A 16,315-nucleotide genomic window follows, 5' to 3' on the forward strand; every position below is an offset into this window, starting at 1 on the left:
GCGGCGGCGGGTGGCAGGCCAGGCCTCGCGCTCTCCCCGCGCCTCTGCCCCGCATCCAGGCGCTCGCTCGAGTCCCTCCGCGCAGAGTGAGAGCCAGGAGTCACCAGGAGGCTCCCGCGCCTCACGCGAGACACTGGGACCCCAGGCGCGCCCGCTAGCTCGGTTCACGCCAGCCGCCAAAACTCCGCAGCTGTGACTTCCTGGGTCTTGACCCCGCGCTCCCGGACGTGACGCGAGAGGCCGGTCCCGCCCCGCAACTTCCGGCGACGGGCCTGAGCTCGCGCGTGCGCACGGGGAGCCAGACCCGGGTACCGCGAGCAGGGCCGCACGAGGTCCGAGCGAAATGGAGGGTTCCGCTGCCCCCGCACCCTCATCCTCAACCGCAGCCTCGGACTCCGCTCCCGCGACCCCGGCCTCCGTGGAGCAGCTGGACAAAGGACAGGTGAGCGGCCCTTTGGAGCGCGGGGTTCGGAAGGCGGGGTGCCGGTGCGGGCTTCGCGCCCCCGCGGACCCCCCCGAGGTTTGGGGAGAGTCGCTGGGTCGCGCAGCGCTCAGCCTGCCCCCTCCTTCCTGCGCGCGGGGAGGCGCCTGCCGACCCCCAGCCCTGCGGCCTGGTCCCCCAGGTAGATGGCAGGGGCAGCCTGGGGTTCCGGGGTGCGACGCACCTGGCTCTGCTTCTTCACCCGTTGGCTTGGCCAGGTCGCTTAATTCTGCAAGCCTCAGTGACCTCGGGTCTAAGAGGGCCTCTGCTGGCTTCGGCGCCTCCCCGGGATCAGAGGAGGCAAGGCCGGTGAAGACCTGTAGCCAGGGGCCTGACCCTTGGTAAGCGCCCAGTGGGTGCTAGTTACGGCGCGTTGCGCTTTTCCCGCGATCGCTGCCTCAATCAGCACGTTCTCACCTGGCGCGATGCCTTCACGTGGGAGAGGCTCTCTTTGGCAAGTGGGTGCTGAGCGGATGGATACTTCGGTCAGTTTCTGATGGAGTCTGATCCGAAATTGTAGGATCCTAATACAGAGCGTTGTGGAGTTGCCTATTCAAATAGAATTTGAGGAGGAAAAAAAAGGAAAAAAGGCGAGAGGAGAGAGCAAATGCTAAGAGTGAGATTTAATTTATTTGCATATCTCTACTTTGCAGATTAGAAAGGCAGTAGAAGCTCTGTTGACACATTCCAAGTCCAGGAAAAACGCGAATGGATTGCTTTTGAATGAGAATGAAAATTTCTTTTTAATGGTGATATTGTGGAAGATTCCAAGTAAAGAACTGAGGGTCAGATTGTAAGTTCTGATTTTCTACTTTTTGCCCTTGTTATCTGCTCGGTCATTCTGAAGAGCTGTAACAGTTGCGCTTTTGTTTCTGGTGGAAATTTTGCAAACTCAAATTATGAGTTGGAATATGTAATTGTGCCTTTAAAAAACAAAACAAAACAAAAACACGGGGCGCCTGGGTGGCTCAGTGGATTAAGCCTCTGCCTTCAGCTCAAGTCATGATCTCAGGGTCCTGGGATGGAGCCCCGCTTCTGGTTCTCTGCCTAGCAGGGAGCCTGCTCCCCCCCCCCACACCTCTGACTGCCTCTCTGCCTACTTGTGATCTCTCTCTCTCTCTCTGTCGAATAAATAAATAAAACCTTCAAAAATAATAATAATAACCCCATGTTCACTACCTTGAGTGGCTTCATTATGTTTTAAGTCTCCTTATATCCCACATAGTAATTGATACTTTATTTGGTGGGGGAGGGGCCTGGGAAGCAGGAGACTCCACACCGGGGCTGGAGCCCAGTGCAGGGGTCGATCTCATAACCCTGAGATCCTCCAAAATCAAGTTGGACCTGTAACTGACTGAGCCACTGAGGCACCCCTAATTGATATTTTGGACTCTGGGTATTTGTGACAGTTTACTTACTCTTCTCCATACCATTGAAGACTAGATATATTTTTAAATGTTCGGGGTGCCTGGGTGGCTCAGTGCGTTAAGCCTCTGCCTTCAGCTCAGGGTATGATCTTGGGGTCCTGGGATCAAGCCCCACATTAGGCTCTCTGCTAAGCAGGGAGCCTGCTTCGCTCTCTCTCTCTGCCTGCCTCTCTGCCTACTTGTGATCGCTCTCTCTATCAGATAAATAAAATCTTAAAATTTTTTTTTAAAAATTTTCTCGGTAGAGTATTTGCTTAAATAGCGTGGATGTACTTTGTTGGAATGACTGAATTGATGGTGTGTTCTGTGGAATAGAAACATACATTGTGTCTGTTATAACGCTTGCTTTCTCTGTTCCATCTCTGTATTTTGCAGGTCCTTGCCTCACAGTATTCGATCAGATTTAACAGATATTTGTTTACTTACCAAGGATGAACCCAACTTAACTCCTGAAAAGACGGAACGGTTTTACAAGAAGCTTTTAAACAAGCATGGGATTAAAACCATTTCTCAGGTCAGGAGCGGTTAATATTTTCAGGACAATTAGAAGATCTGAGTCAGTCCTTGAAATGATAAGTCATACATTCTTGTACTACCTACTAACCTAGTATTTCTGTCATAGAGATTTTATTTTATTTATTTAGCCATTCATTCATTTATTTTAAAAATTTCATTTTTGCATAATCTCTTTACCCACCATGGGGCTTAAACTCACAGCCCTGAGATCAAGAGTCATGTGCTTCACCGACTGAGCCAGCCAGGTGCCCTAGGAATTTAATTCTTTTTTTTTTTTTTTTTTTTCAGATTATTTATTTATTTATTTGACAGACAGAGATCACAAGTAGGCAGAGAGGCAGGCAGAGAGAGAACTGGGGAAGCAGGCTCCCTGCTGAGCAGAGAGCCTGATGCGGGGCTCGATCCCAGGACCCTGAGATCATGACCCGAGCTGATGGCAGAGGCTCAACCCACTGAACCACCCAGGCACCCCAGAAATTTAATTTTTAATCTTATTTTTTCTTTATAATTTTTGTTGGCTTCAGTAAGGTATGTTCCATCTTTTATATGATAGATGAACTGTTAAGGTTTTTTGTTTTGTTTGTTTGTTTGTTTTGACCTAAAAGCTAATGTGTACATCACTAATTTATTTGAGAGAGCATAAGCCAGGGGAGAGGGAGAAACAGACTCCCCTCTGAGCAAAGAGCCCAGCGCTGGGCTAGATCCCAGGACCCCAGAATCATGACCTAAGCTGAAGGCAGATGCATAACCAGCTGCCACCCAGGTGCCCCGTCCTTAACTTTTGTATCTTGAACAGTTTCCAGAAGATCGTTCCATTAGGTCATGGTCAGCACTTTCAGAAAGTTCCTGGGTTTGCCTGTGACTTGGCGCCTCCTGTTGTGGTTTGTAGTTGTAGGTGTCCTTTCGTTATAGGCCGTCCCAGCTCATCAGTCTCTGTGTCCCCAGTGGTTAACACAGTGCCTGGCCCACGCTTGGCGCTCTCCACGTGTTCCCTAAACTGTGGCCCTGGGACGTTTTAAGATCCGGACACAAGTTATTGCTTCAGTTTTCTTCTTGTTCAACTTTTTACGTGTTTCCTTTTCCTTTTGTTTTTTTTAGATTATCCCCCTCCGAACTTTAAAAAAGGAGTATAAAGCCTATGAAGCCAAGCTCCGCCTCCTGGGCAGCTTTGACTTCTTCCTTACGGACGCGAGAATCCGGCGTCTCTTGCCGTCGCACCTAGGGAGACATTTCTACCACAGAAAGAAGTAGGTTTCTTACCAGTAACGGGGTTTGAGCTGAGTGAACTTTGCAGATGTGGATACATTCGGCTCCAAGTGCCTGTGTGTTCTTACAGAGTTCCGGTACCTGTAAACCTTCTGTCCAAGAATTTATCCAGGGAGATCAATGAGTGCATCGGTGGAACGGTCTTAAACATCTCTAAAAGTGGTTCCTGCAGGTAGGTCAAAGCTACCAGTGTCTCATTTTCTACCCACTTGATAATAATTATATAAATTTTTTTTTTTTAAACAAGATCGTGTTAATGAAACCAGATCTTTCTGTTAAAAGTAAAGTATATCCCTAAGAAGTATTTGGTTCCCTAGAAAAGCGCCATCCCAGAGAACTTTGTACAGTGATTAAAGTGGTCTGTAGCGGGGATCTGCATAAGAGTCCTGAGCACGGGGTGCGTGGGTGGCTCAGTGGGTAAAAGCCTCTGCCTTCGGCTTGGGTTATGGTCTCAGGGTCCTGGGATAGAGCCCTACATTGGACTCTCTGCTCGGTGGAGAGCCTGCTTCCTCCTCTCTCTTCTGCCTACTTGTGATCTCTGTCAAATAAATAAATAAATAAAATCTTTTTTAAAAGCGGGCGGGGCGGGGGGAGTCATGAGCTGTATATGGCTGCCATGGCCAAGGAGCTGAATTTCTAATTTTTTTTTTTTTTTAAGATTTTATTTATTTATTTGACAGAGAGAGATCAGAAGTAGGCAGCGAGAGAGAGGAGGAAGCAGGCTCCCCGCTGAGCAGAGAGCCCGATGTGGGACTCGATCCCAGGACCCTGAGATCATGACCCGAGCCGAAGGCAGCGGCTTAACCTGCTGAGCCACCCAGGCGCCCTGAATTTCTAATTTTACTTGATTTCACATAATGTAAACTGAAATCAGCGTGTGTGGCTAGTGGCATCTGTAGGTATTGTGGGAAACAAGGAGGACAAAACTAACACGTAGTGAACGTCAGTGGTTCTGGGCTCTCCTCTTGCCCAGGATCATGGTCCCCGTTACAGGGGAGAGACCCCTAAGTCTTGATTTGACTTCTTGTTCAGTGAATTCATCATCCATCCTGCCTCATCGGCTGTCTGCTGTCTCTTTGTTTTCACACTGATTTCTTCTGAATCAGGATGGCGAGCTGGGTAGAACCCCCACACCCGGCCTCTGAGATCAGGAGAGACCTTTTGGGGAGGTGTGGCTCCCCGGGTGGACAGAGAATGTGGCTCCACCTTTTTTAACACGCCAAGGGGCTGGTTCAGTTTGAGCACTTGGCAGATGAGCAGAAGGAGGGGATTTTTTTTTTTTTTTAATCATATAATGTATTATTTGCCCCAGGGGTACAGGTCTGTGAATTGCCAGGTTTACACACTTCACAGCACTCACCATAGCATACATATACTCTCCCTAATGTCCAAACCCAACCACCCTCTCCCTGCCCCCCTCCCCCCGGGCAACCTTCAGTTTGTTTTGTGAGATTAAGAGTCTCTTATGGTTTGTATCCCTCCCAATCCCATCTTGTTTCATTTATTCCTTTCCTACTCCCCAAATTGCCCATGTTGCATTTCCACTTTCTCATATCAGGGAGATCATATGATAATTATCTTTCTCTGATTGACTTATTTCGCTCAGCATAATACCCTCTTGTTCCATCCACATTGCTGCAAATGGCAAGATTTCATTTCTTTTGATGGCTGCATAGTATTCCATTATGTATATATATACCACATCTTCTTTATCCATTCATCTGTTGATGGACATCTAGGTTCTCTCCGTAGTTCGGCTATTGTGGACATTGCTGCTATAAACATTCGGGTGCACGTGCGCCTTCAGATCACTACATTTGTATCTTTAGGGTAAATACCCAGTAGTGCGATTGCTGGATTGTAGGGTAGCTCTGTTTTCAACTTTTTGAGGAACCTCCATGCTGTTTTCCAGAGCGGTTGCACCAATTTGCATTCCCACCAGCAGTGTAGGAGGGTTCCCCCTTTGAAGGAGGGGATTTCTAAACATATTCAGAATCATTTTGAAAAATTCCCTTCTGGCTGGGGCATCTGTGGTATGGGGTTGGGCAGCTGCCAGGAGGGCAGCACTGGGGGGCTCTTGGGCCTCTCTTCCAGATACCCCAGAAACCTCTGCATGCCCAGGGCAGGACCCATGGTAAAATGGGACCACCAGATTGTCTAGACTCTGCTTCCCCGGGACGGTTCTGGGCTTATCTTCTGTCTGCAGGTGGGCGATCCCTTAACTGGGTGTAGTAAAGCTGCTGAGAAGAGCTGGTGGTCAGGCCTGGGCCCGACTCTGGTTGTAGGCAGACATCAAAGTCGTGGCTCGTGGGAGGTGGTCCTTGGGCAGGTCAGAGGCCCGGGGGCCTGGGATCGGTGGGCGGCCGCGAGCGGGAGACGGCTCCGAGAAGGCAGAGGAAGGAGCCGCGGTCTCCTCTTTCCCTTCAGGAGAGTTGTGGGCAGCGGGCGGACAGTACAGACGCCTGAGCTGCGCTTTCCTCTCCTTCCACACCCACCCTCCTCCCGGCTCCCTCCTTCTCTCTCCTGTCCTGTCACCTGCCCCCTGTCCTCTCTCCTTCACTGCTTGTCGTCTTCCCGTCTGGGAGGCCGGGGATGTGCTTGCAGCTGGCAGGGAGCGCGCAGCGGGCAGAGCCGTCTGTGGCCTCTGTGGCCGGAGGGGGTGACAGCAGCAGCCCCGTCGCGTCCTCACTCTGCGACTCCCAGCAGACCAAGGGTTTGCCTTCCAGCTCCTGAGGCAGGGAGGACAGGGCCTGGCGGGAACGGGCCCCAGTGGCTGAGCGGTAGCGGAGCTTCCACTTGCCTTCTGTCTACACCCCGCTTCAGCCGAAGGGATCATCTTGCCCTTGGCCCGAAGATGCTGTTACACCAGGAACAAGAACTGTTGGTCTTAGATGATGACAGCTGGGTCAGGACAGGGGACCATAAAGACACAAGCGTCCCTCCCAGCCGTCCTCTTCCAGAACAGCCCCTCCTCAGGAAAGCTTGAGGGCCAGCTGTGTGACCCGTGTTTTCTAGAATGAAGGTAGAACTTCCGCCAGCTGATGGCTGTTAAGCCTCTCAGGGCAGCTCCTTCATCACCGGGTCATGGTATTTCAGGAGCAGGGCATATGCTCTCTCTCTCTGACAAATAAATAAAATCTTAAAAAAAAAATAACATGAAACTAAGCAAAACAAGTCAATCACAGGAAAACAGTTACTGTATGATCTCACTGATAGGTGGAAATTTTTTTTTTTAAGATTGTATTTATTTATTTGACAGAGGCAGGCAGAGTGGGGGGTGGTGGTGGTGGTGAAGTGGGCTCCCTGCTGAGCAGAGAGCCCGATGTGGGGCTCGATCCCAGGACCCTGTGGTCATGACCCGAGCCGAAGGCAGAGGCTTTAACCCACTGAGCCACCCAGGTGCCCCTGACAGGTGGAATTTAAGAAACAAAACAGGATGGTAGGGAAGGGGGAAAAATAAGATAAAACCAGAGAGGGAGACAAACCACAAGAGACTCTTCATCACGGGAAACAAACTGAGGGTTGCTGGAGGGACGGGGGGGGTGAGGGAGGCGGTAACTGGGTGACGGGCATGAGGGAGGGCACGTGATGCCGTGAGCACTGGGCATTATACAAGACTGATGAACCACTGACCTCTACCTCTGGAACTAACAGTACACTATGTTAATTGAACTTAAATAAAATAGCAGTTGTATAAAACAACTATAAGAAGAAATAGTGAAACCACAAAGACTTGAACGCTTCTACCTTTAATTGTTTTTTCTCAGGATCGTGTATTTATGTTCGCTTACTTTGCCTGTGCTGTATTTTGAAACACAAATTACTATTATTTTTTAAAACTTTTCTGTCTCGTACTGTATTATGTTGCAGTACTATCCGCGTTGGCCACACTGGAATGGAGGTTGAGCACGTTGTCGAGAACATCATCACTGTGGCAAAGAGGCTTTCGCAAAAGTTGCCAGAGGTGCGGTCCCACGGGGGCATGCCTTGACTCTTGCTTGTTTCAAAGAAACGGGACCCGCACCGATCATACCTTTTTTTGTCTGTTGCAGAAGTGGGAGAGCGTGAAGCTCTTGTACGTGAAAACTGAGAGGTCCGCTTCCCTGCCTATCTTTTCCTCGTTTGTCAGCTGTCAAGATGAAGCCAAGGGCATAAGCACCCCCAGTCAGAAGAAGAAGGTGAGTAGGGTTTAAAATACCGGTGGGCTTCCTCCCAGATAGAAACATGGCCCAGGAAGAGGAGCAGATGCCCTTCCTGCCTGACCTTTAGTGGCTGCCCAGTGGTCCTGCTTTGCGTGCGTTGCCCCCACTCTACAGATGAACTCCGTTAGCGGGGGTGTGAGTAAAGCATAGCGAGGTACAGGTACCTTGTGTTTATTGGTACGTTAGTTAAGTGGCCGAGGAGGCTCAGTGGGGGCCTGTGTAGAGGCAAGAGAAGCTAAAAGAAAACAGGAAGTTCGTTAAGCACTTTTATTTTTTTTTAAGATTTTTATTTATTTACTTGACAGAGATCACAAGTAGGCAGAGAGGCAGAGAGAGAGGAGGAATCAGGCTCCCTGCTGAGCAGAGAGCCCCATGTGGGTCTCGATCCCAGGACCCTAGAATCATGACCTGAGCTGAAGGCAGAGGCTTTAACCCACTGAGCCACCCTGGCACCCTTTTAAGCACTTTTCGGTGGACAAAATTGACGATTGTGTTAGGCTCACAGATAACCTCTCAGTTTGGGTTTGTAGGTTTTCAGTGCTCTTGATGCTAGTGCACACACACACACACACACACACACAAAAAACAGAGAACGTTTCTTTTTTTTTTTTTTTTTTTTTTTTTTTTTTTTTTTTTTTTTTGCTGTTGGTTAGACCAGTGTCTTAGTTTGTTGACACTTTTCTTTAGCCATGTTAATCAGGTTCAGTGGGGTTTTAATTTAGGTCTTGCTATTTTTTTTTTTTTTAAGATTTTATTTATTTATCAGATAGGGAACACAAGTAGGCAGAGAGACTGACAGAGAGAGGATGGAAAGCAGGCTCCTCACTGAGCAGAGAGCCCGATGTGGGTCTTGATCCCAGGACCCCGAGATCATGACCTGAGCCGAAGGCAGACACTTGAACCCACTGAGCCACCCAGGCACCGCACTATTTTTTTTTTTCTTTTTACTTGTAGAAATGGTGTATTTTGTTCTTTTTCAAAATGGCTTTACTACTTTTACTTTCTTATTAACTACTCCTAAATCATTCTCCATTTCCCTGTAATTCCTGGAACACGTTCAGCGTTAACTGTTGTATCGTCCAGTCGTTGGAGTAGCACTGTGCTGGCATCACAGCCGATTCTGTGTCCCTGCTGGCTCCTTGTGGACCTCTTGTCTTTGTGTCGTGACCGTCGTATTGGGAACATGATTGGTAGAAATAATTTGAGGTATAGGATAGAGATGTTTCTCTAGAAGATTTCCATTTCTGTGTGTTGGGCACCTTGGGACCCTGGACCTGGAGCGCATTTCAGGGCTTGAGATCCCCTGAAGGATTCCAAGCAGACCATGCGAAGACTCTACACAGCTCTGCTTCCTCTTCCTCTTTACCCCGAGAGTAACTCACAGGCCTCCCAGCTTACTGTGGGGGGTTCCTCCTATAACCCCACCCCAGTGTGGACACTGGTATTTTATTTCTCTCCATCCACCCTCCACTCCCTGTTAAAATAAAAATTAGGGATCAGCAAATACTCTTGGCAGAATTTGCTTCTGGGCTCACTTACCCTTTGGGTCCTTATTTTAAATGTCTTACAGGTAGTTGGTTCCTTGATGCCTTTAAGATAAAAAAAATTTTTTTTTAATATATTCTACCCTACTTTTTTACTTATTTTCATTGGGAAGATGACCCAGGATAACAGACTGCTGTTACGAGAAGCAAGAAATCTGAATTTTTTTGCCATTTGTCCGATTCATTTGAGGACTTGGAGAAAATGTTGGAATTGCTGGTTAAAACGTTGGAACCGCTGGTTAAAATGGGTTGGATACGGTCAGGGATGTTATTGACTGGGACTCTGTGGTTAGGACAACAGACCTCTAGCTGTTGAAACGTTTTACTGTTTCCACTTAAAGCCAAAACCCTGAAGTGGGGGAAAAATGATGAGTTGTGTGAGTTTGGGGAAAACCGTTTTATTGAGACATAAATCACATCAGAGTGCTCTACAACTGAGAATAATTCTTAACTCCCCCGTGAACGAGATCAGCTTTCACGGAAGCCCCAGCCGCACACCCGGGTTCGGAGTCCCGGCGTGTTAATTCCCAGAGCGAGCATCCTTGGCTGCAAGTTACAGCCAGACTGGAGTTGAGGTTCACGTGCCAGTCATGGGGTTTGTTTGCTCGGAGTTGGTCCACATCGAGGCACTTCGCAGAAGCGTTGGGGGCATCAGAGCTGCATGTGCTGAATTTCTGCCGTTGATGTGCCGACGAGTGTGTCCCTTACTGAAGTTACGCTTGGGCTTGTGTATGTATCGTTTTTGCTTATTTTTTGTAGGAGGCAAAGAAAAAACAAAAACAAAAAGAGTATCGTGAAAAACAGAAAGAGAAGAAGAAAAACAAAAGGCTTATGAAGCAGGCTGGAAAGACCCCGTCAGGCCCGGAGAAGGAGGACGTGGACACCAAAACTAGTGGAGCTCCGGCCCCGGCCCCGGCCCCGGCCCCTGCCCCCGCCCCCCAGAAGGAGGGGTCCGGAGCCCGTGAGAAGAAACAGGGCCGTCGAGGGAAAGCTCAGTCAAAGGTGCAGGAGGAATCTGAAGACGAGATCCCTGTGCTGGTCCCAATAGGGGGGACGCCAGCCAAAGGAAACGCGGAGGTACTGACTGTCATTGATTTTCACTGTAGTTGTAGGAAACGCTGCCCGTGGTTTTAACGAGCAGGCCAGGGCAGAAACGTGGGCAGTGGTGTCGTTGCTGACGGAGAGTCCTGGATCCCCCGTGTCAGCCTTAGGAAACTTAGCAGGCCATGGCGGCTCGCAGGCGTGCTCCCGAAACCTCTCCGGCACCCCAGCCCCGCGGGCTCCGGAACTCCAACTGCGTGGGTTTCACGGGATCAGTTAGAGGAACAGAATTTTTTAACTGTTTGATTCCTTGGTATAGTTCTTCCTCGGTCTCAGTGTCCGTCCAGCTAGGAAAAGGTCTCTGGAACATGAGGAGGAAGAAAGGGGATGCTGAGGGCCCGGACGGCTGTTCTCACCATGGGTGCAGTCGGCCTGTGCCTGGTGTGAGGAGTCGCCTTGGGAGGTGGGAGTGGCCGTCCCAGGGCTAGCCCTGCCCTTGACCGATTGGGTTCTTTGTCCAGGAGCGGCCGTCCTTAGAATTGTCAGGATGTTGGAGTTTTCATGTTGGTGAAAGTACTCCTTGTGCAGGTGTCCCCAGAGTTCCTCTGAGTTTTTAAGTCTGCTCGGAGCTAACACAAAGGATCCGTGTACCTGGGAGCATTGTAATTGTTTTTGGAGAAAGCACACTTTGTGTGTTTCCAGGGGACGGCTTGTGACATGTTGCAGATTGGAAGAGTGGATAGCTGACTGGCTGGTGTGTAGCTCAAGCTGTAGAAGTGTGTTCGTGTGTACAGAAGTCTCCTCGTTCGCCAGCGAGGCGCAGAGGAGGACACGTCATGGGCCTTTCCGGTCGTCTTTATAAGTAATTTGAGATGATGTTCAGTAAGAAAATACAGAGCCCTCAGTGAGTTAAAGCCTCTGCCTTCAGCTCAGGTCATGATCCCAGGGTCCTGGGATCGAGCCCCGCATCGGGCTCTCTGCTCAGCAGGGAGCCTGCTTCCTCCTCTCTCTCTCTGCCTGCCTCTCCGCCTACTTGTGATCTCTCTCTGAGTCAAATAAATGAATAAAATCTTTAAAAAAAAGAAAATACAGAGCCCTTGGGAATGCTAATGAAGTAACTAGGGAAAGGGCATAACATTTGGCATTCATTCATTTGTTTTTAAGATTTTTTATTTGAGAGAGAGAGCGTGGGTAGAGGGGTGCAGAGGGAGAAGCAGAGTCCCCGCTGAGCAGGGAGCCCGACATGAGGCTCCATCCCATGATCCCAGCTAAAGGCAGACACTTGACCAACTGAGCCAACCAGGTTCCCCAACATTTGACTTTTAAATGAATGCACACTTCTAGGGGGAAAGTAGTGAATGATAGGTAGTTAATATGGTGTGCTGAAGTTGTCAGAGAATTTTGTTTCTCGTATTTCTTACGTTTTCCAAATTTCCCATAACAATCCTACCGTTTTATATTTACTGAAAAGCAAACTTTTGCTTTGCTGGCTGTTTTTGCCTCTCTGACTTCCTCCCATATTGGACGCGTCTGTCACTAGAGTGCTGTCCAGCGGCTGTCATCTGGGCTCTGGAGGATCCTGGAACACGCTGCCCTCCAAGACCTTCTCGGTCTGCTTTGGGAAGCAGGGCTTCCTGACAGGCAGCCCGCGTGGTTTTTACACAGACAGTTTGGGAGACTCCTGTCCTCACCCACAGGCAAGGAATGTACACCTGAAGATGGAGAAGAGTCAGGATTGGGCCACAGGCTCCTAGGGGTGCTCCCAGTGGGCGCTTCTTGGTGTCTCTATGAAAGGCAAAAACGGTTCTCTGTTGACCAGATCTGGGAGAGCAGCACCAGGGTCCTTGCTACCATCCATAATGATGGAAAACAGTTACCTTTCAGAATGCCTGTGTGCCAAAAGGCAAAGCCATCCCGCATGTTATCACACTGTAGTATCCCTTTGGGGGGTGACATGATGATATCACTTCTCAGAGGGACACTTTCAGGGTTTCCCTTGGACTTAACTCTGCTTTTTCTTAGGTGCAAAAACAAGCTGCAGGAAAGAAGCCTCCAAAAAAGAGTCCTGCTCCCAGCACACCCCGTGGGAAGAAGAGAAAGGCTTTACCGGGTTTGGAGACCCCAAAGGCTGTGGAGCCCAAGACCCCAGGCAGTGGCCCGGAGAAGAAGCCAAGAATCAAAGAAGACGCAGAGAAAGAAAAAAACTCTTCGCGGGGGAAAAAAGACCCAAGACAGATGACCAAAAAGCCAGGGGCTAAGTTCTTCACCACTGCTAGTAAATCTGCGAAAAAAGCTCCCCGCACTCCCAAACAGTGGCCCAAAAAGCCCAAAGTACCCCAGTCGACCTAAAAATCTAGAGACTCAGGCAGAAGGGAACATCCACATTCCCCAAAGAGCTTTTTAAAAATGCAGGGTCCTGACCCCCATACCATGCAGTCTTCTCTGGGAGTGAGGCCCAGACTTCAATATTTTTTAAAACCTCCGCAAGTAGTTCTGGCATCCGTTTGTGCGCGTGAGAACCAGTAGTTTTGAAGTAAATCAATTTTTTTTTTAAGTTGGTCTTCTGTGCATTTGCTAATAGGACAGGAGAGTACAGTGCTCTCTGGCTGTTATTACAGCGTGCCGTCGGCTTCTGAGCAGAGTATCGGCCTTCCCCACCTTGTTGGTTTTTCCTGGAACCCCTCCCCACCCCGATGTGATCCTTTCCCGCCCGTTTCCACCATCTGTTTTCTGAGGCTCCTTTACACTCGTCTGTGCAAACCGTCCCAAAGCTCGTCCGCAGGCCCGGGATAGGCCCGCTGCCGACACTCGGCTGTGGCACTTCGGAGAGAGTCTTGGTGGGTTTTTGGAAAGGACCCTTGAGATCCAAATCATTGATTTCGGTGGCAGTCCGCCACGGCTGTGGGTCACTGAGGCAGTGTGCATTCAGTGGGCTTAGTTATCAGGGAGCATTGGCGTAGGCAAGAAATACATGCCCGTCTTCCTCCAGACTGTCCGCCTGTGTGCATTTACGTGTACACTGTGTTCCTTCTGCAGGACTGTTCAGTAGATGTGTTCTGAAGCAGAAAGTGACTGTTGGGGTGCTCAGCCTCTCCCTGGATTTGATTGGGGGTCCACATCCCTGACTCTAAGCCATGGACGCACTGTCCTAATGGCTAGTGACGCGTGCTTTCCAGAAAGATCATATGGTTCAGAAACAAGGCAAGCCTCCAGGGGTTTTCCTTCCAAGTCAGGAGCTAGACCACCTGCTTTTTTGATACCACAAAGTAAATGGTAACATTTACTTTTTAAATCACAAAAGTCTCTAAAATGCAGAATTTGTTATTTCTGCTGGCCTCAGGCTCTCGAGGGTGCATTTACTGTCAAGGGCAAGCGTCATCAATGGGTTTTCCATAGGAACAAGGTGCCGTGGGGACACGGCCAGATGGGCTTCAGAGATGGAGATTCAAGTGCTGTTTTAAAGAGGGAAACTCAACGTTGTCAGGCTAGTCCATTCTCTACAGGACGTAATTTTGCAGGGGAGAAGCTGTATGGTGTTTTCATCCCAACCTCTAGCCAAATAAAGATTTTGCAACACCAAGTGATTCTCTGGTCTGTGGCTTGGTCCTGATCGAATGTAAGGCAGCAGTTCACCTTCCTGTCCTCTGTGCTGCGGGTTTCACTCATAAATTCTCTGCAGTGGAAATGGCAGACTTGCTTAAACTTCCTAAGCAGGATGATTATTTATTTATTTATTTTTTTGACAAGGGAAAGCCACAGTTGGGGAATTGGTGAAAATTCGGAATCGCAATGAAAAGGCACAAGCCATTGCTGCTACGTTTCTAAGGCTCAGGCATGATCCCCAGCTGACCAACAGGGCTGGGAGCGGTCAGTGGTCTCCCTAGGGGCCGAGAGGAGTGCGGGAAATCACTATAGTGAGTCACGCTCTTGGGTTCAAGAGGTGAGTGTGTGGCTATCTTTTGTTGTTGTTTAATGATTTATTTTTTAGAAAGAGTTTAGGGAGAGTGCAAGCTGGGGGAGGGGCAGAGGGAGAGAGAGAGAATCTCAAGCAGACTGCACACTGAGCGTGGAGCCTGACCTGGGGCTCAGTCCCACAACCCTGAGATCATAACCTGCGCCCAAACCATAAATCATACACTTCCGTGACCGTGCCGCCCAGGCACCTTAATCAAGTATGGAAGGGTTTTAAATAGCCAACAAGTCTTTAAGCCATTTTATTAAATATGTGAAGGGTCTGCTTTGTCTACATTTCTTCTTAAAAATCGCTACTGTTTTCGGGTCACCCGAGTGGCTTATTCAAGCATCCGACTATTGACCTTAGCTCAGGTCTTGAGCTCAGGGTCGTCAGTTCAGGTACCACAGGGCTCTACATTGGTGTGGACCCTCCTTAAAATCGCTACTGTTTTGGCTGTGTTAATGCACACAGCATCAAGATTCACTGTGGGACTTTAGGAAAATATAAGAGGTCCTCATCAATCCTTGGGTTTTATTTTTATTTCATTTATTATTATTTAAAGATTATATTTACTTGACAGAGACAGCAAGAGAGGGAACACACAGGGGGAGTGGGAGAGGAAGGAGCAGGGAGCCTGATGCGGGGCTCCATCCCAGGACTCTGGGATCATGACCTGAGCCGATGGCAGACACTTCACTGGCTGAGCCACCCAGGCACCCAAGTCTTCATTTTTAAGAAGCAGTTTTAGGGCGCCTGGTGGCTCTGTGGGTTAAGGCCTCTGCCTTCGGCTCCGGTCATGGTCCCAGGGTCCTGGGATCGAGCCCCACATCGGGCTCTCTGCTCAGCGGAGAGCCTGCTTCCGTTTCCTCCTCTCTACATCCAACGTGGGGCTCTAACTTAACAACCCTGAGATCAAGAGTCACATGGTCCTCTGACTGAGCCAGTTAGTTTCCCCCAATGTACATTTTTCTTTTTTTAAAGTTTTTATTTATTTGACAGAGATCACAAGTAGGCAGAGAGGCAGAGAGAGAGAGAGAGAGGAGGAAGCAGGCTCCCTGCCGAGCAGAGAGCCCAATGTGGGGCTCGATCCCAGGACCCTGGGACCATGACCCGAGCCGAAGGCAGAGGCTTTAACCCACTGAGCCACCCAGGCACCCCAAAGAGAAACTTTTTAATAGGGAAAAGTGAAAACAATGTTCGATAATAGAGAATTTAAATAAATACGCATATATACACACAAAATATATATATTTTTCTCTAGGCTTCACGCCTGATGTGGGGCTTGAACTTCCCAACCCTGAGATCAAGAGTCATGTCATGCTTTACTGACTGAGCCAGGCAGGTACCCCAAGAAGATATTTTTCTGTACCCAAATTTGATGTTAAAAAAAAAAAAAAAAAAAAAGCAAATACAATAGAAAGTCATTAACAATGGTCATTACTGAATGGTGGGTAATTAATACCTTTATTTCTACTTGAACCATTCTTATATTTCACAAAATTTCACCAACATACATAGATGGGCATTCTTTTTTATTTTTAAAAAACATTTTATTTATTTATTAGAGAGAGCACACCCAGGAGGAAGGACAGAGGGAAAAGCAGACTCCCTACTGAGCAGGGAGCCCAATGCGGGGCTCGATCTCAGGACCTCAGGATCAGGACCTGAGCCGAAGGCAGATGCTTAACCGACTAAGCCACATAGCACTGGTCCTTTATTTTTTAAAAAACAAAATGGCAATATGTCAATATCCCAGTGACTTGGTTAAAGGTTATAGAGTGTAAATACCTTCTCCAACTGAGACTTCCTGTGTCTACCAGTGACCACAAACTGGAAGCTAGTTTGCAGGTTCTGCCGGTCTGTCCCACAGGCAGTTCACTGGG

The 16,315-nt window shown here is 48.8% G+C and overlaps 1 protein-coding gene across 1 annotated transcript; it reads left to right on the forward strand.

Moving 5' to 3' along the window:
• Window positions 1-254: 254 nt before the first annotated feature.
• Window positions 255-14,057, forward strand: RSL1D1 (ribosomal L1 domain containing 1). Its single transcript, XM_004750361.3, has 9 exons — window positions 255-442; window positions 1,135-1,274; window positions 2,284-2,422; window positions 3,523-3,671; window positions 3,761-3,862; window positions 7,561-7,654; window positions 7,743-7,868; window positions 10,196-10,513; window positions 12,500-14,057. Exons 1-9 carry the CDS (start codon window positions 344-346, stop codon window positions 12,824-12,826), a joined length of 1,494 nt encoding a protein of 497 aa, XP_004750418.1. The 5' UTR covers window positions 255-343; the 3' UTR covers window positions 12,827-14,057.
• The last annotated feature ends 2,258 nt before the right edge of the window (window positions 14,058-16,315 follow it).

The sequence above is a fragment of the Mustela putorius genome, unplaced genomic scaffold (assembly GCF_011764305.1).
Source record: "Mustela putorius furo isolate JIRA1106 unplaced genomic scaffold, ASM1176430v1.1 tig00004007_pilon_pilon_pilon, whole genome shotgun sequence".
NCBI classification, from domain to species: Eukaryota; Metazoa; Chordata; class Mammalia; order Carnivora; family Mustelidae; genus Mustela; species Mustela putorius.